General features: G+C 40.9%; 2 protein-coding genes across 2 annotated transcripts in view; one reads left to right on the forward strand and one right to left on the reverse strand.

The window, feature by feature from the left end:
* Nucleotides 1-2,170: 2,170 nt before the first annotated feature.
* On the forward strand, nucleotides 2,171-7,801 carry gpx3 (glutathione peroxidase 3). The gene is made up of 5 exons (XM_080745624.1): nucleotides 2,171-2,309; nucleotides 4,404-4,554; nucleotides 4,679-4,796; nucleotides 5,254-5,353; nucleotides 6,901-7,801. Exons 1-5 carry the CDS (start codon nucleotides 2,235-2,237, stop codon nucleotides 7,120-7,122), a joined length of 666 nt encoding a protein of 221 aa, XP_080601750.1. The 5' UTR covers nucleotides 2,171-2,234; the 3' UTR covers nucleotides 7,123-7,801.
* A 574-nt stretch (nucleotides 7,802-8,375) lies between these two features.
* The window catches only part of tnip1 (TNFAIP3 interacting protein 1), a 31,395-nt gene continuing 12,834 nt past the window's right edge, over nucleotides 8,376-26,936 (reverse strand). Inside the window, 17 exon segments of the mRNA XM_080745830.1 lie at nucleotides 8,376-10,795; nucleotides 11,223-11,307; nucleotides 12,626-12,705; nucleotides 12,707-12,841; nucleotides 13,306-13,389; nucleotides 13,560-13,685; nucleotides 14,086-14,214; nucleotides 15,434-15,562; nucleotides 18,980-19,111; nucleotides 21,840-21,905; nucleotides 22,026-22,118; nucleotides 22,400-22,541; nucleotides 22,778-22,872; nucleotides 24,552-24,779; nucleotides 26,066-26,125; nucleotides 26,465-26,556; nucleotides 26,680-26,838. Coding sequence (XP_080601956.1) covers nucleotides 10,673-10,795; nucleotides 11,223-11,307; nucleotides 12,626-12,705; nucleotides 12,707-12,841; nucleotides 13,306-13,389; nucleotides 13,560-13,685; nucleotides 14,086-14,214; nucleotides 15,434-15,562; nucleotides 18,980-19,111; nucleotides 21,840-21,905; nucleotides 22,026-22,118; nucleotides 22,400-22,541; nucleotides 22,778-22,872; nucleotides 24,552-24,779; nucleotides 26,066-26,125; nucleotides 26,465-26,556; nucleotides 26,680-26,838 — 1,958 coding nt within the window. The 3' untranslated portion in view covers nucleotides 8,376-10,672.

Below are 26,936 nucleotides of genomic sequence, written 5' to 3' on the forward strand. Positions count from 1 at the left end.
CATCCTTATTCTTATCCTATTACGTTCTGTTCTTTCTATGTCGCATAACTTCTGGTCATCACGTATTCCATGTGTGTGTAATGAACTTTGTGAACCTGTCGCCAGTGGTGTAAAGTAACTAAGTAGTCTACATTTACTGAAGTATACTGTACATAAGTAGCCTACACTTTTATTTCCAATTTCCAGTAGGCCTACTTTTACTTCTAGGCCTACTCCACCTACATCTCAGATCCTAATATTGTACTTTACTCCTCTACAATTATTTGAAAACTTTAGTCGCTAGTTATTTTGCACATATAAATTATAATATTATAAAACATACATAAACCACTTTAGCCCTATTTTATACCGAGGCTTTACTACGTTTTGTACTTTTTACATTAGGTGCTTTAAGTACATTTTGATGCCAATACTTTTCTTACTCATACATTTTGAATTCCGGACTTTTACTTGTGAGAGAGCATTTTGCAGTATTGATACTTTTATGAGAATAAAGTGCATTTGAGAAGAAAACACCTCCAAGCCTCTTGGTTCATTACTCCAGTGTACAGTGACATGTTTTACTTAAGTAAAAGTATCAATACTGCAGTGTAGATACTCAGTAAAAAAAATGAACGAAATAAATAGAAAATAAACAAAAAAATAATAATTCACAGGAGGCAGGCAGTGATCAGCACATGTGTAAAAGTCCGGAATTCAAAATATACTTAAAAGTACAAAAGTATTGGCATCAAATGTACTTAAAGGGCCAGTTCACCCCTGGGACAACCAGATCTTATTTTATTGTTGTTTGGGACACGATCAACACAATCCTGAGTTATTTTTTGTGTTCGATCTGTGTTTTGAGATATTTTAGTATTTCAGAATGAACGATGATGCATTTTGCATCATATGATGCAACATGATGAGTCATATGATGCAAAATGCATCATCGTTCATTTTTAAATACTAAAATATCTCAAAACACAGATTGAACAAAAAAATAACTCAGGATTGTGTTGATCGTGTCCCAAACAACAATAAAATAAGATCTGGTTGTCCCAGAGGTGAACTGGCCCTTTAAAATACCAAAAGTAAAAGTACTCATTATATGCAATGTCCCATTTCAAGTTTACAAATGTATAGAAATCATTTGAAAATAGCAGATCTACAAGCTCCTAATGTGTCGCATCGCGATGCATTGTGAGCTTGTAGATCATATAGTAAGGTTCATAGTATGACAATATGGTTATATCATAGTATGGTTCACATAGAAGTCAGCCTGTTGTCTTTCACATAGACCTATTCATATATATTTCATATTTATTCCATAAATATTTTTCATCACAATTGGGTTTGTGGGGAGGGGGGCTTGTTCTTCACCAGCCCCCCCTGAGTAGAAGTAAAAGTATTGGAAATTGGTATTACTCAAGCAAAGTACAAATAGGCCTACCCCAAAATTGTACAGTACCTAAGTAAATCTAGTAGTTACTTTACACCACTGCCATTGTGCAGGTTATAGCCTAAATGTTCTGAGATGCTTCTGGTGAAATGGAAAAAGACCTGAAAGAAAAGCATGTTTACCACCTACAGGACATAATGGCCATGTCAGCTCACCATGGCAACAGCTGAGGGGAGAGTTGGTCCATGGTTGAAAAAAAAGAAGAAAAAGAAAAAACGGTTCTAGCTTACTCTAACATTTGGCATAATTTACTGTTTATCACAATCATTACAATAATAGTCTACTGTTATATTATCTTTCAGGGCCGGTTTCTGCTAGCAATAGGGCATAGCTTTAAAACTTTAAAACTTTATATGTCTGTTATACATAATACATCATCACACACATCTGTCAGTCCTGAATAAAGTAGCCTACATCATAAACCGACCATAAACCGCTATCAGAAAGTGAAGCGTGGCAGCCATCTACCGTGGCAGCAAGCAGACAGTCAGACAGTCAGACAGACAGACAGACAGACAGACAGACAGACAGACAGACAGACAGACAGACAGACAGACAGACAGACAGACAGACAGACAGACAGACAGGCAGACAGGCAGGCAGGCAGGCAGGCAGGCAGGCAGGCAGGCAGTGGACGGCTGGACGCTGGAGTCTGATTGGCTGAAAATGAAAGGTGCGTCAGCTTTCTATTCTACCGCTGCGTGCGCGACCAGCGGTGCACAGATGATTTAAAGCTCAACCCGAGAGAGGAGGTCGAGTCGGAGCGTTTCTGTCATCTCAGATCTCACCCACAATGGGCTGGATGTGGGTCTTATTGGTCCTGCTGGGTCTCTTACGACCCGCTGAGGGAAAATACGCTCTCTCCCAGGTAGGTGTAACAAGACTTTCAGCCTGGCGCCCCTAGATTAGAACCCTATTTATGGGCATTTCATTATATGTATAAGCGACAATGTTCAATCATCTACCGGTAATGTGAAATAGCGAAAATAGCAGATCTACAAGCTCAATAGCTCATAATGTGTTGTAGGTCTAACTTGTAACACACATTTTGAGCTTGTGTAGTGGCATACAGAATATAGTCTACAAAGTGGTTAAAATTGATCTGATACCAAAAGTCGTGGAAGCGGTTAAAATGCAGCCTCTGCTTATTTAAAATCAGTGATTATTTTTGGGAATATATAGCCTACTTTACAGCAGTTGGAGGACCTACATGATCCGGCCGGGGAGAGGAGAGATTGATGTTGCAATGCAATAATGTCGCACATTCAATTTCCAAAGTTTGTGCAAGCAGTGCTGTTGTTGACGTGAGCGCGGCTGCTATATTTTTGTTTGATTGACCTGTGTTTTAGTTGAATAGGATTTGATTTGAGACAACCAGCCAGGCAGGTTATAATGGAAAAGCAAGTGCATCTTATGCATTGTATTCCATTCTGTAGCAGAGCAATGTTAAAGTGACAGCTAGGCCTATTTAATATATTAAAGGGATATTCCACTTTCAAAAAACTTTTGGTAATTTTATTGTCTAATCAGGCTTTTATGAACACCCTGAACAGGTTTCAATTTGCTTGATTCAATATGTAGATATTTGATGTAAATGTTACCAGGCCCTCCAGGCCCAGGGCCTCTCCCCTCACACACCCATTGTAACTTCAAACTTCATTTTAACCATGATAGATTAATTAAAAACACCCATTATTTTTTCTGGTGTTTCATATTACCCTCCTAATACGCATTTCATTTTGTCCATTTCCCCAAATAATTATTAAAAATAAATGAAAACAAGTTATAGAAAAACTAAAATAATGGGTGTTTTTAATGAATCTATCATGGTTAAAATGGAGTTTGAAGTTACAATGGGTGTGTATGTGGAGAGAAGCCCATAAGCTGTTTCCCTGTTGAAAGTGGAATATCCCTTTAACTGTGTTGATCTACAATTAGTTACTGTTTAGTAACAGTTACAGTTTTTAGGCATTGTTTACTTTAATGTTTTAACGTGTAACATTCATCACATGTCTTGCAATGTTCTCTCTCTCTCTCTCTCTCTCTCTCTCTGTTGACATCAGGGATCAGGATGAGGATCAGGATATGTTTTGTAGCACTCATGTCAGTATAGCCTACTCTAGTTTAAATAACAGAAGGTCGAGCCAAAACCTTATTTATTCTTGTTTATAGCTTCCAGCAGACCAGCAATCTACTTGGCATGATCACCTCGACAAGCACGTTTTTGTGTATGCTTTTGTTAGTTAAACTGGAATTCTGAGTAAGAAAATAAATATTTACCCAACTGTGACCACATATTAGACATAGTTTCATAATAGATTACATTCATGAGGGTAGCAGAATAACTTGCTACAAAGAAGGAAAATATTCCATTCCCTCTTGAATGTCACATGCTCTTGTATTTTGCTTCATCATAACAAAAATGTGCGTACGTACCCCATGTTACTATTTAGTCATCTGCTACACAAACTGACAGTTGACTAATAAGATAACAATAACAAGATGTTGAATCCAACACTCAATAGTAAACATATCTGTTATTCTACCAAATTTGTTAAATAGAAGAAAAGTGTACAAAATGAACCTATAACAAATATATTACATGAGTTGACTAAAAGCCTTTAATAAAGATGATTACACAACTAATCTAGTGTGAGCAGATGTCAGCTTTATACCACAGCTTTCTATTAGAAAATCACACTGTCGGAGATGCTGAAATCATGGATGCATTCTGACGCTTCTGGGATAAAAACAAATCTTCATCTGCATCATTTTGGATGTCACATGTCAGTGATGTGTTTATTGTCAATTTGGTGTGTTGGCTATACCGAACAAAATCACAAAAGGCTTCAGAAGCCTACATGAACAAAATACTACACTGAGGAGTTATTGATCACCGTGTTGGCTGTTGGCCAGATGATACAATAATAAGCCCTTCTGACCTGTGTTTTTCTACCCACAGCTGTGTGACTCATCCACAGCAGGCACAGTTTACAGTTACAGGGCCACAACCTTGAACGGGAGTCGCACGGTCTCTTTCAGCGAGTATGCAGGAAAAACCGTCCTCTTTGTCAACGTAGCCACGTACTGAGGTCTAACCTTCCAGTACTTGGGTAAATACGGACACTACAAGCTGTATTACTTTGCATTTAACATTGGTGTAACTCTCAGTGTCTCCTTGTGGCAGATCTAGATTACCTGAATAACGTAAATTGTGCTCATCTTTCTTTTTTGCAGAGCTGAATGCACTACATGAGGAGATGAAGCCTCATGGATTCACCATTCTTGGCTTTCCCTGCAATCAATTTGGGAAACAAGAACCAGGGAATAATAATGAAATCCCAGCAACATTAAAGTGAGAAAAACTATTTTCTTTTCTTCTACCCAGATCATCCTCTTCAACCAAATGCATAAAAACAGAGGAAACATGAAAATAAGGTCACACGACTAAACTTGTATATACATTTCTTTAATCAGATTGTGTTACACTAGATCCTGCACAGCAGGATGTAAGGAAAGAAACTGCAATTTGGGCAAATCCCATCAATCAACAAAGCTTCATTTATTCTGGCTAATCACCCATGTGGGGAGTGGGATCACTTTCACTCTTATGTACATAGAATCTATAATCTTAAAATCCCGTCAGTCTTCTCATATCCATGGCCAGGATTACGGTATGTGATAGAGATTGGCGTTGTGTAACCTCTACTGAATATAGGGCGGCTGCCAGGCCAGGACTCATGAATCACTGGCTGGTTGAAGTGCTCACAGGCATGTCCACTGATAAGCTTTTACCCCTTCCTGGATTCCAGGCATGTTAGACCCGGCAATGGATTTGTTCCGAACTTCCCTCTGTTCGAGAAGGCCGATGTGAACGGAGCAAATGAACATGGAGTTTACACATTCCTAAAGGTTAGTTTATGTGCAAACTAAACTGTGAGCAAAATATGCGCCATGTGCCAGTGTTTTTTGAAAACTGATTTGATGGCTTGCGAGTGAGGGGAATAGGTTGTGATACAAGCGACTGAAAACGTATTTTTATTTTTGTCCTCGTTACTGGTGGTTAAAAGTTCAGAGTGCGGTTTGTGGAGCACTGCTTTATAAGCTTGATCCGTGTGATCGGGATGGCTGAATATCCACTGACCCACAAAATGTGGGTGTAGCCTATAAATGTTTAGTGGTTATTGTGCTCTGTATTGTCTGTCCTGATGAAGGTCGAAATGACCGAAACGTCAAAATAAAGCAACTTTTCTTTTTTGCAAGTTCTCTACAGTGTGCGGGTCCCCTTCTTTGATTCCATTATCAGAGATCCCTTTTCAATATAAGAAGATACACAATCCCAATTGGAGCCACTAGAGGTGAGATGGTACACACATCCTACAAATGGTCTCCTAAGTGGGCGCCGGCGTCTGGCGGCGGATCTCGCGCACGGCACATCCAATCTCGGGGTGCTAGATCCCGCGAGAATGTGTTGCTGGGACGCTTGAGAGATTTGCTGTGAGATGCCTGCGCCTACTTAGGAGGCTATTTGTAGGCTTTGTGTACCATGTAGCACTCTAGTGGCTCCAACCAGGATTCCCTATCTTGTATATTCAAAATCTTTGCTACAGTCATGCACAGGGCCTATTAGGCGTACCACTTTCTGTTGGGAACGGGCAAAACATTTTACGGTTTGCAGCTTTAAATCACAAATGGTTATTACATTAAAGGACAACTTTGGTTTTTTACAACATGGGTTCATATTTTAGATTGTAATTAGATAAAAGAAAAAGTGAGTGTTAAAATGTTTTCATTTGCTTCGTTCTATTGTTTTATTGTGTTTACCGTGCTAAAATGTGGGGCATGCGTACGCATGGTGGCTAAATATGTCTTTTTAGACACAATAAGCCAGCAGTTTCTTTATTGCTATTTACAGTAACATTTTAGCCCCCATAAGTCACATCCAACCATGAAAGGTTGCGTTGTATCTTGGGAATGGGCTTATTCTGTGTGAAATGACTTATTTAGTCACTTGTACGCATGCCCCAAACCACAGAAATAAGAATCTCTAAAACCATAGAAATAATTTTAACACTCTTCTTTTATATTCTTTAATTACAATCTAAAATATGAACCCTTGTTGTAAAAAACTAAAGTTGTCCTTTAAAACGATTATACACTTGCACCCGGTCACCTTGCCTCACTGTGTTCAGCACAGGACATAGAGGTCCAACTATATTTATCCAGTGAACCGTACAGAGAACAAACATCACTTGACATTCGCTAATGCTCAGTACCATTTGTTTACTTGCTCTGCATCTCAGAGGAGGGCTGTAGACAGTTAAAACACCTTAATCAAATGATATCATCGATCTCAAACTTTAAAATGGATGAAACGCTACTTCAACTGGGAAATGTTAGGCTGCGGCACCGCTACGCGTTAAAGCTATGTGATTCATGTCTTCTATCTTGCCATCCAGAACTCCTGCCCACCTGTTGGAGACAGCTTTGGAAACCCCACCAATAGGCTGTTCTGGGATCCTCTGAGGGTTAACGACATCAAGTGGAACTTTGAGAAGTTCCTGGTTGGGCCTGACGGGAAGCCAGTGATGAGGTGGTTTCCCCGGGTCCCCGTGTCCGAGGTCCGGGCCGACATTCTCAAATACCTACGCCAACTCGATGCTCAGCAAGTTGTTAATTAGGGGTCATTAATCCACACTTAAAATTGAGAGGTTTAAGAGAAGCTTAAAGGAGCTATAGTCAACTTTTTCTTGAAAAATGGATGCTAAAATAAAAATGTTTCGAAAATATTTTATAAAAAAATTAGCTTCATATATGTGTTTCTATTCAAGAATTACCACAAAAGGCGTAAAATAATGATAAAATAATCATTTTGGCCATTGTCAGACCGACACTTTGTTTACATTCTAGTCTTTCGACTAGGATGTAAACAAAGTGTCGGCCCTACAATGAAAAAGTTGACTATAGCTCCTTTAATTCTTACGTTTATTTTATATGTCCCTTCTGATGCAAAGTTGTAACGTAGTCATCTGATTCTAATGAAAATTCCTTTCTGTTCAAGTAAGAGTAAATATGATTGTGTAGGTTTTAGGTATTAACACAAAGTATTTGACTAAGAATAAATGTTTAGAGCCACCTACCAGTGTATAACAGGTCCTGGTACATGGAGTTGACGTGTTGAATGAAGAGGAGGCTTGAAAACAGTCATTCTGTGGTGCCTACTTCGGAATCTGGGGTCCATGCCAGCTATTTAGTGCATTCAGGCTGCCCTGCGATCTCAGCATCACGCCAGTCTCCCACACCCAGGCCCTGTTAGCCACAATGGCTTGGATGTAAACTAATAAATCATGTGAAACAAGATGGCGTTGTGTGCCAACTTCTTCCCAGAAACATTGGCCTTTGTACAACTACAAGGTCAATAACAACACAAACAGCCGTACTTCAGAACTCACACAGACTTGCAAAGTAGAAGATCTGGTAAATGGCATGAACTCGTCAACAAATGACAGGGTAAATATTAAAACTAGAATAGCATCTGTAAGGGTGCCCACTGGCCTAGTGGTCCAGGTGCATACCACATAGGATCTGATGCCTGACAGCGTGTCGCGAGTTCGAGTCCCGATCCAGACGACCTTTGCTGCGTGTCACTCCCCATCTCGCACACCATTTCCTGTCGGTCTACTGGCCTATCAATAAAGGCATAAAACTGTCAAAAAATCTGTCTAAACAACATGCCATCTAAATAATATACTTAACACCTGTGGTCAAGAAAACGTAAACTAAATAACATGTGAACAAGTAACCAACATCTACATACTGTAGTATAACTAGTATCTATCTTAAAATAGATAAGGTTTACAAGGTACTGGGGGTGAGGTAGTCTCTTGAGGTGAGTTTTCAGAAAGCCATGAAAAACCAAACCATGAAACTAACAGACATTTAGTATATATTTATTAAGCCAGTCAAATACAAAAATCCTCACTTTAATGTGCTTTTCCTACAGCAAAAAAATAAAATAAAATAAAAAGATAGAAAAAACTAGGCTACAAACCAAGAAAATACAACTGCCAGTAATTACAGCATACCTTTCAAAGTGCAATTCAGCTAATGTCTCATTTCAGCTCTCACCAAGCAGGAATATGTTCCCTGTTGATAACACGTTGGTTCATATGGAGGCTTGTTCTAATTTAATCTACATACATCTGGAGGCCCCTCCATCTCAAAGTCTGAAATACACACATTAGGGAAAAATCGATGGATATTCAGCGAAACATTGGGTTGATTCATGGCGAGTCTACCGTCACATTAGTCACAGCCATTATCTAGAGGGGTGAAGCTCTTGTGTGGGGGTGCGTGGGTCTTTTATCAACGATGCATTACAGCAGTTCACAGGTCAGTCGGCAAGGTGTGGGTTGCTGGTCATTGAGGTGTTTCGTAAGCGAAGCCAGACATCCTGGCAGAGGATTCGTTTTTTTTTTTAATCTCTGAGGGGAGGCAGCGCTGTTGTGACACTCTGGATACTGGTGGAAAGCATCCTCAAACAGGATATGAATGTTACAGATCAAGACCCACGGGAAGAAGCTGGAATGTTTTACGGTCTACATACAGTACATTGATGCAACCCAGCTTTTACAGACACAGAAAGGTCTGCAATGCCTGCTGGGTTGAGGTCTAAATGCTGCAGTTCCACTTAAGCCCCATTTCATACTTAATCACACCATGGTGTTGATTTACAAGCCTCACATATCGCAACGCGCTGTGAGCAAAGAAAATAGGGATGGCGACCACTTTCAACCTTTGGGCATGTCAATATGCACATTTGTGTTCAGGTAGCTTGGTTGGTACTCAGTAGAGCACAGGTTTCTAATTCAAGCTGTACTGGCAGCTGACGGTAGGTGTAGTGCTCCAACTCAGCAATCCATCTCCCAGGGGTCAAACGCATTAAAAAGATAGACACCCTCATTGGGCTGATAATGATAAGCCACTCCGACCTACTTCGTTGTACGAAGTGTCGTGCAGTGTACAAGGCAACGTGTCATATCCCAACGTGCTTTGAGCAAAGGAAATAGGGGTGGCAATCACTATTTTGGGCATGGCATTATAGATTTTGTTTTTGCCACGCTGTGAGCTTGTAGATCGGCTATAATTGAAATAGTCAAAAGTATGAAATAGGGCCTAAGTAGCTCAACACTGATCTCAAACCTCTAGATAATGTTGAGACTAAGCTGAGGGCAACTATTCATTATTAAGTAGGATACTGCAAGACGGGTGTTCATATTGGAATGAGAGATCAAATCAAATAAATTATGGTAAAGCAAAAGTGTCGCAATCAATGAGATTAGGTCCATCGGATGCTGATATATGAATGATACTAAAACTAAAACTCGTCGTATGTGTATGTACTGTACGTTTTGTTTTGTGTGTCTGATACAAACATACAATCTCAATAGCTACAATATATTGGGAATACACTAACAACATAGAAAGAACAGCATTACTAAAGACAATGATTTACACTTAGTCAATGCAACTATCAAAACAGTAGATTATAAATAAATTATCAATAATCACAATCATGTTTTTTTGATTTTTTTTTTCCTTACTTTTTTCCTTTTTTTTGTTTTTGTTTTGGCTGTGATACCATCAAAATTCATTTCCCAAAATTTTAGTATTTGAACAATCACTTTGGAACAGTTACACATAATGGGACAGTTCTATAACATCAATGGTACTGAGGAAATCATCATAAATGAGTTAACATTCACATTACAATTCCTATGAGTCAATGTACCTATATATAATCATTCATTGTAGGAATGATTATATGTAGTCTTTGTCATATTGGGGAATGGCTTCTGTTAACTCTACAAGTAACAAACCAAGTGTGTATAGTTGTTACACCTTTGCAGAGAAACAATCACATAGGTATTATTGTCTGAGAAGAAAACAAAAACCTTATCAATTTTGATCATTGCCAACCTATTGAACAAATGACTTCAGTTTCCTGCATAGAATCATATGAAGCAGATTGAGTCTCGAAAAAGAAATAAAAGAAAAACAAATAGATTTAAAAAATCTAAATAATATTTCATGTATATATATATTCAGAATAGCGAAACAGTGTTTCACAAAGAGGTTTATAAAACGCAAGTGTATAAACAACATTACAATAGGATATCTACAGTTTCAGTAGGAAAAATTATAGTTCAAAATCACACCTTTTTTTTCAACTCAAACAAACTGGTTCATGCTACTACCCGCGCTCCCTTTGGAAGCGGCGATGCTTCGTTTAGTGCTTTCCGGGGTCGATGTTCTGTCTCTCCCTTTTGCCAAATCCTGTAGCTGTGGACTGATCTGCAAATACAGTGGTGGGAATGAAGATCTGTTAGCGCACAGAAAATAACCCACAATTACCTAAACTACATTTCACTTCGATCAACAAAATATTTCTGGTTACATGTTGTAAATGGTAAATGGTGCATTTATATAGCGCATTTATCCAAAGCCCTGTACAGAGATTGTGCATTACATTCACCCTTTCACACACACATTCATTCATACACACACAGCTGGTGGAGGAAACCATGCAAAGCACCAACTTCCTCACCGGGAGCAACTAGGGGTCTTGCTGAAGGACTATTCGACACTTAACTCTGGGGGAGCCCGGGATCGAACTGGGAACCCTTCGGGAACCATCTGTGTTCCAAGACGGCAACTCTACCCCTGAGCCACTGCCACTGTATTGCGCGTGTATTACATTCAGCTGGAACTTGTACTATACCTGCATTCTCTGGTGGGGGTCTGGAGCCCTCTCCTGTGCCCCTGGCCCCTCTAGGCTGCGGGAAGGACGACTGCCACGGAAAACCCTGAACAGAAAACAACATCACCTAATGCTGCTTTTTTATTACATGGTACCGGCTAAACTTGCCCCGGCTCTACCCGCCATTCTGCTTTTCCATTAGGTCAAAGTACCTGGCATGATGACGAGTTTCTAAGATGGCTGTGACGATACCAAAGGTGATGCATAAACGCTCCCGACTACTGATTGGTCAGAGAATCATCCCATGCAACCCATGAATATTAAGCCCATATCTGGGAATACCCATCTATGGACATACTGTGTCAGTCTCATGTAGTCTATGATGTCAGTCATCTCCATATTTGGGAAAGGTTTATAATAATTTATAATTTAAGTCAATAGAGAAAACGTATTCACGAATAAATGTATATATTATAAATGTAATTATGTAATGTATCTCTTAGCAAAAGGAATCGATTCCCGATGAAGCCTGTCGATTTGACATATGGCACAAGTGAGTGCCACTAGCGCTGCAAAATAAAAGTTTATCTAGTGGCAAAAGATGGATGGATGGATGGAATAAAGTCAGACAAGTACTAGTAGTCTGGTTGTCCACTAAAAAGTATAAAACATGAGAAAAGAACTCTTGGAGGTACTTCTGCTTTTGGTGCTGATCTGTCAAGCAGTTTGCGAGATTAGCAGCGGACAAGCACACAGACATACCGAGCCTTGCTGCAGGGTCATACCATAAAAGCAGTCCTGGTACATAATGTGGGGAAGGAGAATGGCAGTTCACTGGTGCAACAAAAATACACGTCACCACTTTCACATCACCTCTGTTGCATAAGGTTTGTTATTTGGATTTATACATTACTTATACAACCCAAGGTTCGACCAAAAGTTCAACATCACTTTAAAGGAATAGTTCACCCCCAAAATGACTTTTTTTCTATCAAAGACGATTACTCACCCCATGCAGACTTGAGTTCAATAATATCTTTTAGTTTTTGTCGCATTCCTAAGACAATAATTTGATTATAATAAATGTACCCCCATTGATTCCGGATGGAGACACAAATGCATTTCCGTCTTCATCCTGAATCAATGGGGGCAATTTTATTGTTTTATTTATTGAACTCTCCATTGAAGTCTCCATGGGGTGAGTAATCGATAGAAGGAAAAAAAGTCATTTTGGGGGTGAACTATTCCTTTAAGCCAACTCATCTGCCCCAAATGTACACTTTTCCAAACTCATTAGCAGGCAGGCGGCTTCGTGGTCCTGCTGTGGTACAAATGTCAAGCGGCATTGTTCCTCGCGACCCTGAAGGGGTAAGAGGACGGCTTTCTGTTTCCCTCACACGGCCAGCCTTGGTGGGGTTTCTTACCGGGGCAACAGGCTGGAAGTCTCGTCCGGGAGGCGGTGCTGCTGCGGCGGCTGCTGCGGCTGCTGCTGCGTTGGGCATCCGAGGGGGGAAGTGTATAGGCCAGCCCTCCAGGCCCTGCGGTCCCACCTGCACAAACGGACCACAGTACGGAGGGCTCAGCGGGCCATTCACTGAGCCCGACGTGGGGTCTGAGGTACGTCTTTCCTGCTGCTGCCCCTACGAGGGATCACAAGTACACACGTGACCCCCGTCAGAAAACGCAGCCGCTACGCTGCCTCAGTCGCGGCATTGGGGATTCTGCTGGACTTTAAACCCCCTGCCTGGCCTGCCTGCACCGCCTCCCACAAAAGGGAATGATGTAAACTTTCCACTTTCTCTCCCTGTCCCGGCACTGACAACAAACAAGCCTGAGGGGGGCGTAGGCTTGTATCCTGGAGTATGGAGCGCTCTAGTCTAGTGTACAGTCTGCGCGTGTCTTGACGGCTTTCAGCCACAAGAGGGCACTGCCGCACTGGGGTTTGAGTCCATCCGCTGGTCTCAAAAAGCTGGTCTCAAAAAGATAAACGTTCAATGAACCGCTTGTCCCCAAGAGGAATGTACGCTTCAGAAACGTTGATATCGCAGATCATGTGGAAGACTGACTCTTTGTGAATGCTTGTGGTGGAGGATATTGTTTGTACCTGTTTGTGATGCTGCATCTGCAGTCTCTCCAGCTTACATCTCTCCGTGCGCTCCCTCTGACACTCGTTCTGTGCCTGGTGAAGCTGACATGAATGAAAAACAAGACAGCAGGCCAGCTATTAATTCTTACGTCTTTTAATACATAAAAAATATAAATAATGATAATAAACTATTATCATCAGCTGTCGGCCAAGTACATGGAATTGACTCTGCAGTGATAATGATGATAATGCCTAATTAATAGTACAGATACCTGATTGGTCAGATTTGTCATCTGACCCTGCAGCCTTTCCACTTGCCGTCTTAAGTCCTCCTTCTCCTCGTTCATACGTTCCCTGTCGCTCCTCTCTTTTCTGAAGTCTTCTTCAAAGATCTTCACCTGAAGAGCAGTACAGGGACCGTAAGAAGCTTGACTGATATTTGAAGAACAAACAAACAAGTAGATATAGAATGGAAACTGAGCTTTATTTTAACCACTTAAGTTCTAAAAGTAAAAAAAAATATTTTTATCACTTTTGAAGGATTTTGAAATCGGAACGCCGGCTTGAAAAATGGGTGAAGAATCACACCGGCAGCATAATTGCAGATACTGATGTCGTCCAAAAAAGTCAAATATTGTCTGGCTCTAGAGTGTGTGTGTGCGTATGTGCGTGCGCATGTGTGAGTGTGTCTATGCGTGTGTGTGTGTGTGTGTGTGTGTGTGTGTGTGTGTGTGTGTGTGTGTGTGTGTGTGTGTGTGTATGTGTGTGTGTGTGCGTGCGTGCGTTTTCATGCCCAACCTGTTCTTTTAGCACAGCTATTTGGGTGAGCAGTTCCTGCTTTCTTAGGTTGCTGGCTGCGTCCCCCGGCCCAGGTGGCTGCTGGGAGGAGGAGGAGGGGGTGTGCAGGTTCAGGGCCTCCTCTAGAGCCTGGGCGAGAGGGGAAACAAGAGAACACACACCGTCTCCATTTCAGTCTGTCCTTCTCTTTTTGTCCCTCTCATTTAGTCGTTGTCGGGGTGGAAACCCTGTATGTCCAAAACCGTCCGCATTGTATTTATCATTGATCATTGTCTGTCATTCAATGTTATTATAGTTTTAAAAAAAGGACCCCAATTGAGGTGTTTATCCTTTTAGTTGACCTTGTACCAGTGAACTGTACCTTTTCTATGCAAACTTCTAATAGTCTTCAATAAATCAAAAACGATTTAAAACAGTGAAAATAGCCGATCTACAACGCACAACGCCTCACATCGTTGTGTGCTTGTAGATCTGCTATTTTCACTAGTTCTGTGCGACAGACTTGTATGATGAAGCAGGGAGTTAATTACAACAAAAAAAAAACACACACAAATTTACTGCGCGTGCATGAACACACAAGGACAGAAATGAGTTCATGCACGCACGCATGCGTACAGAAATGCATTTACTGTATGCACGTACAGTACATGCAAAAAATGCATGCATGCACGAGTGTACATACACAAACGTATATACACATTACACCACATACGTCAAACTCAAGGCCCGGGGGCCAAATCAGGCCCTTGAATGAATTATCTTCGGCCCGCGGGATGATATTTAATTACTATTAAAACTGGCCCACTGGTATATTGCACATGCAATGCCTGGGATTCGAACCAAGGTCTCCCGCATGAAAGTCTAACATCTTAACCATCAGACCAAAGGGAATATCCCTATGGACTGGGGTAAATATTAGACTTTTGGCAACATCATGCTGAGGCAGTGAGTCACTCGTGCTACACACACACCACCATAATACTACAAGTCCCACAATGCATTGTCGCGTATCGAGGGCCCATGACCGCAAGCCTGCGTTTTAATAAACATTGAACCAGTCCGGCCCTTGACTTAGTCCATTTTTAAAGTTACGATTAGAAAGTACTAGACTACTGTTTGTTGACATTCTAATCTGCAATACCAATTTGCAAACGTAATGATTGACACGCACGCACACACACACACACACACACACACACACACACACACACACACACACACACACACACACACACACACACACACACACACACACACACACACACACACACACACACACACACACACACACACACACACACACACACACACACACACACACACAGAGCAATCAGTGAAGCACACTCACCCTGTTGAGACGTTGGATCTCCTTCTCCTGGTATTCCCTCTGCTTGCTGAGGGGGAGCAGCTGGTCCTGCAAGTAGCGAACTTTCTGTTTCAGCTCAGCAGTTTCAGAGTTCAGACACTCTTTCTCCCCCTGAGAACACACACACACACACACACACTAGTTAAAATACCTTAGATAACATCTCTCAGATGTCAAATGTTTGTTTTTTTTTTTTTTTTCGTTTTAGTTTTTTAGTATGAAAAGCTCATGTCCTTAAGCTCATGTCCTTCCGTCACGCTAATACACCAGTAAGACTCCCTAATCGGGAGATAAGCGACCATCAGGTCGCATAGACAAACTTTAGAAGGCAATGGTTGGCAATCAGGAGGGAATATGGGAAATCCATGTTCATGTGCAGTGTTCAAAAATGTGTTTAGCAAAAATAGGCCTGATGGTGGCGCGAGAAGAGGGTTGTGTGAGAAATGGAGTGGATGTTGTGGTTTGGCAGCCAAGGAGTATGTGTGCAAAGTTTGGCATGGATAGGGGCAACGGTGGCAGAGATATGAGTAGGGCAAAAGTGTGACGTGACGTGACAGACAGACTGACAAAAAATGTATTCTATGGTTTCACAGTTCACACTTGTTATATTCCCAAGACCAGAAGACAGCGTGCTGGCCATGTTCAGGTGTTTAGACAGATATCTTGTGTTGTGTTATACAGTAGATGGTTGCGTCCCCTCTCAGATTAGCACTTGCCCAGTCGGGCAACCTGAAAGCAAACTTCACCAGTTTAATTTACCTGCCGGGGGCAGATGGGCAAACCCTTAGTGTCAATGCCTGTGATTGGCTGTGGTTTTCAAAGGCTTTTCACAGGCTTCAACACGTTGTTAATAGTTTAACTCCTGCTTCTTAAATGTTCCGTAATTAGAAGCTCTGTTGTTTCAGCATGACCTGATGGCCACTTCTCTGCCTTAGGGCACCTTACTTGTTTGTATTACTTTGTTGTGATACATTTATTTTAATTGAATGTCAGATTGCAGTTTTATGTCCTTCCACAATAATGCAGCTATCTGCGTTGTTTAAGTCCCTTCCATCTGTGGTATTATTCTGTTGTCTGTGTTGGTTGGTGTTGTGGACACGCGGTGTGCTACTGCAGTGGTTCTCAATGTGGGGACCAGGAACCAAACCAACAGGGGTGCTTGAGGGGGTCCCCGGCAGAAATAGTTAATATAGCATCAAAATCTGTTCAAGTTCAACCACTACAAACCAATATACGTACATTGGTTCACAATGCATTGTGATGCAAAATCTTGAAGATCTTTAGATTTTTTTTGAAATATTTTTTATACATTTTAACACCAATCTTATATGGGGGGTCCTTTGCACAAAAACATTATCAGATGGTGATCCATGGCCAATTATATTAATTTGAGCGTCCTTGACCTTGTCCTTTGAGAACCACTATGCTAATGCACGCAAAAGAAACTGCTGTGTAAGTGATGTTTTGAAAACCTGATATCAGGTATGCACTGCTGAAATCAAAAGCGATAGAGCTTGGATTTATTCAGATGCAGTGCTTATGAGTACCTGTGTGCTGTGCTTTCACACAATAAAGATCCCTGAACATAATATTTTTATTATATTATTTTAATAAACATAATATTGTAATTCTCCTCCATCGATGTTTCTGGGTAGCAATTTCTTGATTGAGCAATTTATTATGCTTATACAGCAGGGGTTCCCAAACGTTTTTTGTCTCAGGGCACCCCATAAATATTTTTTTAATCCGAGGCATTTTTCACTCCCAGCACCTTATATTTATAGCATATCGTCGTTGTTGGGTGGAACCTTGTACGTCCAAAACCATTTGTTTTTATCATCTATAAAATGTACTAAAGTAGTGAAAACAGCAGATCTACAAGCACACAACGCTGTGTGCTTGTAGATCGTCTGTTTTCACTAGTTTTGTGCAACAGTCTTGTATGATGAAGCAGGGCTTTGCTTTATCAAAAGACATAAACATTTGAAACTTGGAGATAAGAGGTTTCTGCCCGACAGTGATGATATTTTAGTGATAATGTTGCGAGGAAAACGTTGAGATAATAACCATTTTGGTTCAAACTGACTGAAAATAACTTTGTACTTCAAGTTTAAAATGATACTAAATATTTTTTCAAGTGTCCAAATAAATTCCAAATATTATCAAATTATCTCGCGGCACCCCTGGACTGCCGTCGCGGCACCCCAGGGTGCCCCGTCACCCACTTTGAAAACCCCTGTTATACAGTGCATTAACATGAATTTGTGTTGGTGCCCTGTATCGGTGTGGCTGCACATTTAGGCGGGAAACCTCACTTATTTTCAACCTTAGTCCTATATCAGATAAACGCGTGTTCATGCGAAGTCCGTCCCACATGAAATGATCAAGTCGGTGAGCCCTTTATGCACGCTTTCTGTGTGGTCAGAATTGCTTAAACATTACCTGAGGGAATTACCCACGGTTTATATAACGTTGTAAAGTTAAATACGGGGATACTAGGGGAATCATGCAAACATCCATCATTAAGTTTGCAAATTGGTAATGCAGATTAGAATGTCAACAAACAGTAGTCTAGTGCTTTCTAATCGTTCTCAACTAGAGATGGAATGGAGGAGATACTGTAAATCAGTGAAAATAAAGGACGCACAGAACGTGCACGCGAAACGCTCGGGGGGAAGACGCGCAGCAGCTAAAATCCCCACTTTAGGCCAATGCAGAGCTGCAACTTTTGCTGGAACTTTTCGTGCGAGAGTAAACATAGACGTGAAAAGAATGACATGTTGCTGTATCTCTATGGGGGTCTTGTAATATGAATGCTGTCTCAGATCATAAGGTATATTCCTGAAATAATAGAAATTTCCGGCTAATCCACCAACAGCCATTTTGGCAGGCTGTGGAAGTGTTAACTGTACTTGTACTGTACTACATTTCTATTGTATTGACTATACTTGTACTGTTCTCCATTTTTTGTCTAATAAAATAACCAGTAAGACTCCCTAATCGGGAGATAAGCGACCGTTGGTCGCTTATCTCCACAAATATAACCGACGAATCTCACGCTCCAGGGTTAAGTGGGGAGATTGGAACTGGGCCACCGTTTTGCTGTGAGGAAATCAATATAGTGTGGCAAAAAAATACCCTGCGTGTATTTATCGCCAACATTTTTGACATTTTGATATGTTGTCGTCAAATGCATAATTTTGCAATGAAACATTTTGCTGAGAAATACACAGAAGACATAGTTTGTTTGGTTTACTATTATTATTGATCCCTTCACATCAGAACTATGGGATTTTGGTTGAAAGCTTGTGGCGTTTACCTTTAATATACAGCATTTTAAGAAGGTTTTATTACCCGTTTGAATAATGCAGAAGATCATTTTCCCCAGTGATAGGCTACCCAGTGGGTTTACAGTACTACTAGAAGACTGGATTTACTTAAGCGAAATTATATTTAACTGCATTAAAGATCCCTGGATGATAGATACATTTCTTTCAGGGGACCTGCAGACAACCTGTGTATTCTTACCTGTACATTTTCGATCTTGGACTTGGCTAACAGCAGCTTCTTGTCGTAGTCTCGCTGCCGCTGTTCCCGCTCTGCCTCCAACTCTATCACAGCCTTCTGGGACTCGGCCAGGCGCTGTCTAAGGTCAGTGATCTGAAGAGGCATCATATCACTCATTTACTACCATGTCCAATAGTGATGACTGCAAACAATTCTCACAAACATGGAGATACGGTACATACTGTAAGCAGTGGTCACTGGTTACAGTATGTACCGTGACGTTGTGAGCTTGCAGATCTGCTATTTTTACTAGTTTGGTTCCCGGGCAAACGTCTAGTTGCTTTTTTGGGTCTTGAGCTAATATGTTTGGGAACCACTGCTGTACAGTATGCATAGCAGTCTAATTTCCTGGTGAATTGAATGCAATGTGCTCATGTTATAAAGCTTTGAACATCTCATTCTGAGATAGCAGTATGATGAAATATGCTGCATTCCCCACCTCGACTGCAAAAAATAAAACAGACATGGCCTAATGACGCAAATGAATACATCAAGTGGTGTGCGGGTTAAACCAAATGTTGCATGGTGTCCCCATCAAAAACGTGTGAATGTGTGTGCCGCCGGGTTGTGCGTGGGCGTTCGTTCCGGGTCTGAATGTGTGAGCTTGTGAGAACGCGTGCACGTGTATGCGTGCGCTTCTGCTGCCCTCTTGACTGCACCACAGGCAGGAAGTCAGTGGGTACCAGAGAGGTGAGGGGAATTTTCAAGTGAGACGCAACTCGCCTTGTGGTGAGCGTGCTCAGAGAGTATGCCACTGCAGGGACGCACAAGTGACACACAGCTGCTCCAGTTAACACAAACACGACAGATGGAGGCCTCGGTTACTATTTAGGCCTAGAATTATTTAATGCTTTAACTATTGAAAAACAGCAGATATACAAGCTCACAGCGCGGCACCGAGTAGATCTGCAATTTTTGAAAAAGTCGTGAAAATGTGTTCAAATCTTTGAACATATGTATTTTTAAAGCGAACGTTTGTAACTCAAATTTTGCTTCTGGGGGGTCCCTGGAATAAAGTATTTTGAGATGGGGGTCCGTGGCCAAATAAATATCATTTTGGGGGTCCTTCACATGAAAAACCACTGACATAGTAGTCTCTCGATAACAGAGCTGAGCTCCAGTTATGTGAAAAGGACCTTTTCTTTGACGATGGCTAGCCAGATTGCTGACATAGAAACAGTGCCGTTACTGCAGTAGATTCCAAACATAAAAATACTACAAGTCACAATAATGAATGGTCATAAATTCATAAAGCATAACGCATAATAATTTCATGGTGTAAATACATAATTGGGTTTATTGCGACCGTCAGGTTTTTGATTTGTGATTTGATGAAGCCCTGTGAAACTGACTGTGATATGACACGCTGCTAAAAGTTACAAAGGCGTCTAAAGCATAGGAGGACAGTCAGTCAAAAGGACTCTAAGAACTTTAAGCAAGCCAAGGAGAAGAAACCTCTTTTCACAATTAATTTATTTTTGGTTTATCTTTGATCTTGACGCTGCGTTTGATGGCCCCTGCACTGCGCCTCACATTTCTTAATGTCAATATTGTATTTGTATTTTATGTACTGTATGCTTGGGTCTGTTTTGTGATAAACATTTGTTGACTGTTATTTATTATTTTTTATGTGAACATAGTTCTCACAGCATGTCTGGAGCAGGAGAAGCAAGGACAAATAAATGCCTGTTTATTATAAAGAACCAACCTGTGTCGTTGTGAGAGGAGCTACTAGTTTCAAATTGAGACTAAACTGTCACGTTTCTTCCATGTTTTCTGGTTGTGCAATTTCCTTGTTAAGGTGTTTGACATGACGATTTGAGCTGTCAAATAAATGATGCAGTATAGCCCAGAGTCTCCTCTATACAGCAATTAACTCAAGTTAACAAATAAATGCTAGGGAGAAAGGTTTTTTGTTAACATTGTTTTGGGATACATATTAAAAAAGGAACGTTTGTAGAATTGCAAAAGGCCACTATTCCTAGATGAACATTGTAATGAACTTTATATTCATCCATCTCTGGCAAGTTGTGGGGGCAGAGTGTCTGCAATTTGAATATGTTATGTTATGTTATGTAATGACTAAAGAACATTTCAAGCAAACAAGGCAAAGAATGAGTAAACCAAAACCTGCGGGGGTAAATGACTTGTATCAGACTGAGTTGACCAGACTTAAGTACACAACAGGTCAGGTCATCACAAGCTCACACAACAAAAAATATATATAGAGCTTACGTGGTTTCTGGTTGTGTAATAGTAAATGCTGCTCTTGCAATTTACTCCATTCTGAAGTTACAGCAGTAATGTCACGATGCCATGAGTCTTAGTCATTTTCCAAAGCATGTTGTAATATGGTCTAATTTACAAGGAAGCCATTGGATTCCATTAATTTCATTGTTGTTATTTGATACTCAACCAGCAACTTGGTAGAGATAGGTCAAATACCACACACTACATTTTACTGTGGCGTTATTTGCTGGTCAAAGGATTTTAAAGTCGATCCATTTGAAATGTCCATTAACGCTTAAATTTACTATTTTTCAGGTACGTTTGGTAAGGTTTTAATGACTTGAGAAAATGTGGACATGCGCAAAAACATCTGTTTATGTACAATATAAGCCAGGCCAAATATGTTAATATAACAGTAACGTGTGCTGACTGTGTAATGGTCCTTTAACACCTGTAAAAGGTAAAAACACTCTCTACACTGTAACATTTTAGAAGGGATGTTTACATTTCAAAAGAAAATCACTTTTGTTGATTTAAAAACAGTGAACTTGATGGACTGGATTTTATTTCAGTTTCAGGAAACATTCTGTACCTTCTGTTCAAACTGTGACTTCATGGAATTCCACTGTATGTCCCACTGCTTGTTCACCTCCAGTACCTAAAGTATAAGAGGTCATTGACAATGAAAGTTATGACAGCGTACATACGGGAAACTAATTACACACAGATTTTCCCTCATATGGCAAAAGAGGACAGACGGTGAAGGAAAGACACTCACATCCTTTCTCTGCTTCTCCAAAAGCTTGATCTTCTTTTCATACACCTCCTGATCACAAGGTTTCGTCTGGGTTTTGTCTGCAGCTTTCGCACTCTGGAGGGGGGATATGAAACGTTAAAAAAATCCCGAAGAAGCTACACCACTACAATGCCACCGCTGAAATTGGGAGGCTTCAGACGAAACGATGCACAGAAAATGTCATTTTTTAAAGTAAAAAATAATTATTGAGGGTAATATGATTCTTAAGAAAAGTAATAGTATTTTTTCTTTACCCAAATAGTACTGGTATGTTTCAAAACGAACGATACAAAGTGAAGGAATGAAATTGAAAAGAATCAACATGACAGAGGAACATCCTCGGAGATCATGTTTACCTTCTGCGGTGTGCTGACCTCCATCTTGGCTCTTACGCTGGCGGTTTCGTCTTTCACGGGATCCTCCCGGGCCTCAGGAGGCACAGTGTCCGCCAGCGCTGTCGATCCTGTGACCAGCTCCTTAAGTTTCAGGTTCTCTTGCCTGGAACAGTCAGAAAACAGAAAGTCAAAGGCTCCATGCCCAGACGCTGAACAGCCATGTCCTCTGGGAAGAACCTAAGCAACCCCCCAAGGTGTGATAGCTATACGAGAAAGGACTGGAACATCAAAATTGAAAGTAAGGCAAACTGTCATTGATGAATTCAACTGTCTACAAGGTCAAACAGAAACTAGCCCAACAAATGTGTCCCTTGTTGAGTGATAGAAATAATAAGTCACCTCAGCTGTTCCAAGTCTCGATTCCTGAACTGATGATCTTCTTCCATTTTCTTGCGAAGCTCATTGTTCTCCTGTCTGAGCTGTTCACACAGCGTCTAAAATCAGTAAAATGATAAACATGAATAGCCTTGTCATGGCCAACTTCTTTTTCATGTACTCATAACAAATAAACTAATCTAATTTAGAGTAGTCTATTCTTCCTGAACCAAGAAGGTTCTTCATTTGGTGTTCAATATACTGTATTGAGCATCCATATACGACTTTCCCCAACAAGTTGTGGAAAACATTAGTGCCTCCAGACAAGTCCATTTTCTATTTGAGTTGAGGGCTTGAGGCCTCTGTTATTATATTTTAGTACTGTTAAGAACTGAACACCCCTTGACCTTTTACTATCTTTGCTCTTGCTGTGCCACAAACTAAACACATCGTTATTGATTAAAGTTGTGACAACTGTGTTTATTTTAGATATTTCTGCCTCACATCTACAGAGGATTCTATCATAATAATAATAATAAGATTTTTAGGAATGTACTTTATGTGAGGGTAAAATACTACTGAATTTCCCCCTTGGGATAATAAAGGTATCTATCTATCTATATATCTATCTATCTAAAATATTCATATAGAATGTGTGGTAATGGTACTGTCACTGTTGACTGGGATCAATCACTTTGCAGATTGCTGATCCTGTCTTGGTCTAGATTCGATACAGAAACAGTGCATTTGTAAATTACTGGATACAGTAGGCGGGCTCTAGACTGGACCAGACTGGCAAATTCAGAATTGATGATAATGATGATGTTGCTGCTGCTGCGAGTTTACTGTCACTGTACAAGCACACTAGAATACGTTTGCATATGAAAATTCGGCACTCAATATGGTTAAGACAAGTCTTTGTTTGGGTGCCGGCTGGCCTAGTGGTCCAGGTGTACCGGTATACCACATAGGCCCTGATGCCTGACAGTGTGTCGAGGGTTCGAGTTCCATTCCCGACGACCTTTGCTGCGTGTCACTCCCCATCTCTCTGAATAATGTAATTCAAGTTCAACCTCAACCTGCACCATGTAATGCTATGCTTTATCAAATACTTCAGTTTAAAGTGCAGAAGGGGGAAGTGAAGTCTACCATTGTACCGCATGAGTATCTATCTACTCATGTTTCACTCACAATTTAGGTGGCATTTCAAAGATTATTATTCCTTCATTAATCCAATGAAAGAAAATAAAAGCACATCACTGTCTGTCGTTCTGTTATGGACACAAATGGACAGCACTTTCCATGCTCGCAGCACTTAAGTTTCACTTTCACTTAACGCCCTGCCTACAGGTATATTCACTGCACAAATATATCTGATCATCAAGCATACAACCTGTCAAGGTATTTTGGGGCAACATTAGTGAAATATTTAGTGTTTGTTCCAGTTATTTGCCGGACACATTTATACATGCCCGGAATCTGTCCTCTGCATTTGACCCATCCTGACTATTAGGCGCAGTGGACAGCAACTGAGCAGCGCTTAGAGACTAGCTCCAGCTGTGACGGACAGTGCCTTGGTCAAGGGCACTGGTAGTAGTATGCCCCCCCCCCCTTGCCCCCCCCTTGGCTATGTGTGGTTTCTGTACATAATGCCGATCTACAAGCTCACAGCAATAACGTGTCATGGATAAGATTGATTGTGAGACTGCGTAGATTGGCAATTCTTTGTCACACAACACTGTCGTAGGGCATTAAGTATAAATCAGGATTTAAGGTGATGGATCTGCTGGCTGGTCACCTGCAGCAGGGAGGTTCTCTGCTCGTTCTTCTGGACCTTGGAGGAGAGATGGTGAAACTCCACGGCCATGCGGCCGAGGTGGGCTAGGAGCTGGTTGGGGTTGGACTCCTCTGCGAAGATGCTGAAGGAGCTCTCCAGTCTCTGGAGTTGGCTGGCCAGCTCCATGTTCTCCTGGGGGATGAGCAAAGGGATCACTCCGGCTCCCGTAACCGTGGTTGCTGCTCCTGTCTGGAGATGCACAGTCACCAAAGAGTCAGCTCTCTCTCCCAGCTGACTCACTGGGGTCAACTACATATTACACCACCATTACTCATCATTTGAGCCGCCGTCAATGTGGGTCTCAACAAGGAAAGGATTATCATTATCAATGGGACTTGCCGTGTTGAATTACAGAAGTTATTTTTCATTACACGGTTCATAGATACACAATAATGTAGCCACACCACAGGCACCAAGACAATCAACCAGAATAAGGCATATCATTTTGTGGTATATTCTTAGAATTGTGTCTAGGGTTTAAAGACATGCCACTGTCTGGTCAATGTCTGGTCAACCATGTGACAAGACACAACTACATTCTCACAACAATGAGTTAAGGAATTGACTAGGATGCTGTGTGTGAATCATTGGAGTAATTCTGGTCAGTAATAATTCTGGACTTTCCCTTGTCTGAGTCAGGCTGGAGCTAACAGCATTGAGTCACCGCCCCAAGGATCTGTTCCTGATACAGCACAACTAATTACAGAGCATAAGATGAATTTAGATTGAAGATACTCCTCTGAGAGTATGAGTGGATGAGGATGGATAGACCAGTATGAAAGGTTTCAGACCTATGGTGATATTGTAAATATCACCATAGGTAAATAGTTTTGAAAACTATATTCTGTCTTGCATAATAAAACATGCAAGAGAAACAAAAAAACTATTTATCTTTCAGAAATACATGAAGAAACTGTATTTTTAGTAGAGCTGGGTGAATAGATCCATATAATATCGATATTATGATATGGGACTAGATATAGTCAGTCGTCACTTCTTTTGGATATCGTAAAAAAAGGGAATGGCAGCACAGATTTATACAAAAGAATGCTTAAAGGATAAACCAAACAGGCCCAGGGCTTTTTTCCATTAAGGTCCCGTGTCGTAAAAAATAGCTGAACTACAAGCTCATGATGCATATCACTGCAATGCATTGTGTGCTTGTAGATCTCCCATGTTCAAAATGTTTGAAATGCCATTATTGCTAAAATATCGATGTTGAGGTATTTGGTCACAAATATTGGGATTTTTGATCTTGTCCATATCACACAGCCCTACCCACTAGAATCATGAGCACTGAGATAAATCTAAATAGGACTTTTAGTTCAACTTGCTGCAGAACTACAAATGTTTATTTCATACATTGCATTGGAAATAACTATATTAAACTGTGAGAAAAGCAAACAGACTATTCAGAGAACTATATGATAATTGGTTGCGGATATTATATTTGTAACATGAATCCAGGTACTTACAGTAAGAGCACCTGATGTCTTCTCTTCCATATTAACAACCTCAAACTCTGTTAAGGCTTCCTATGAAGAGGTTAATGAAAGACCAAAGAGAAATAGACAAGAGAGTCACGTTCCATTTCCCGGGAAAAACATAAAATCACAAAAACTACTCAAGACATGCAGTGCCTCAAGTTCAAAACATAGCAACAGTGAGCCTCTAAGGATAAACACTTATGTGTTTCGGTTTACCACAGACAGAGCCTCCCAATACCCGCAGAGACAAACATCCAAAGGAACACCTGATGTTACTGATTACCATACAAACCTGTTTGTTCACTCATAAAAAAAACACACACAAAATGCTTAACATTTTACTGACAGCAACCCCGTGTCACCTGTACTCTTCTTAACATAACTCACATTGGGCTTTTCCGATTGGAGAGCCTTCCCTGAAGAGCACGGCTGCTCTTCTTTCTGGTCTGCACTGGCATTTCCGTGAAGCTTACCCTGGCCTGGGAAGATCCAGAGTTAATATTAACCTTGCGTATCTCCATAGAGAAAGTTATATAGGAGCAACATGGTTGCAATGTGTAATATGGGCGTCGGTGGCTTGCCAAGCAAAAAGTTATCTTTACCAGTGAAGGTGTGACACGTCCCTTGGGACTCGGTGTGAACGCCCATACACATGCTGGCAGCAAAGCTGGACGATTTGAGGGCCTCGTTGTCCCTCACCAGCTCTTCTACTCTCTGACGAAGCTTTGAGGCCTCTGACTGGGACTCCTCCAGCAGGTCGCCTATACACAACACATCATCATCAGTGAGCACACATTGACACATTATCTCATCACTTAACCCATTTTAATAATTAATTTCAACGTGAGAGGGTAGGCCT

This window comes from Nannobrachium achirus (genome assembly GCF_963921795.1).
Source record: "Nannobrachium achirus genome assembly, chromosome: 17".
Classification (NCBI taxonomy): Eukaryota; Metazoa; Chordata; class Actinopteri; order Myctophiformes; family Myctophidae; genus Nannobrachium; species Nannobrachium achirus.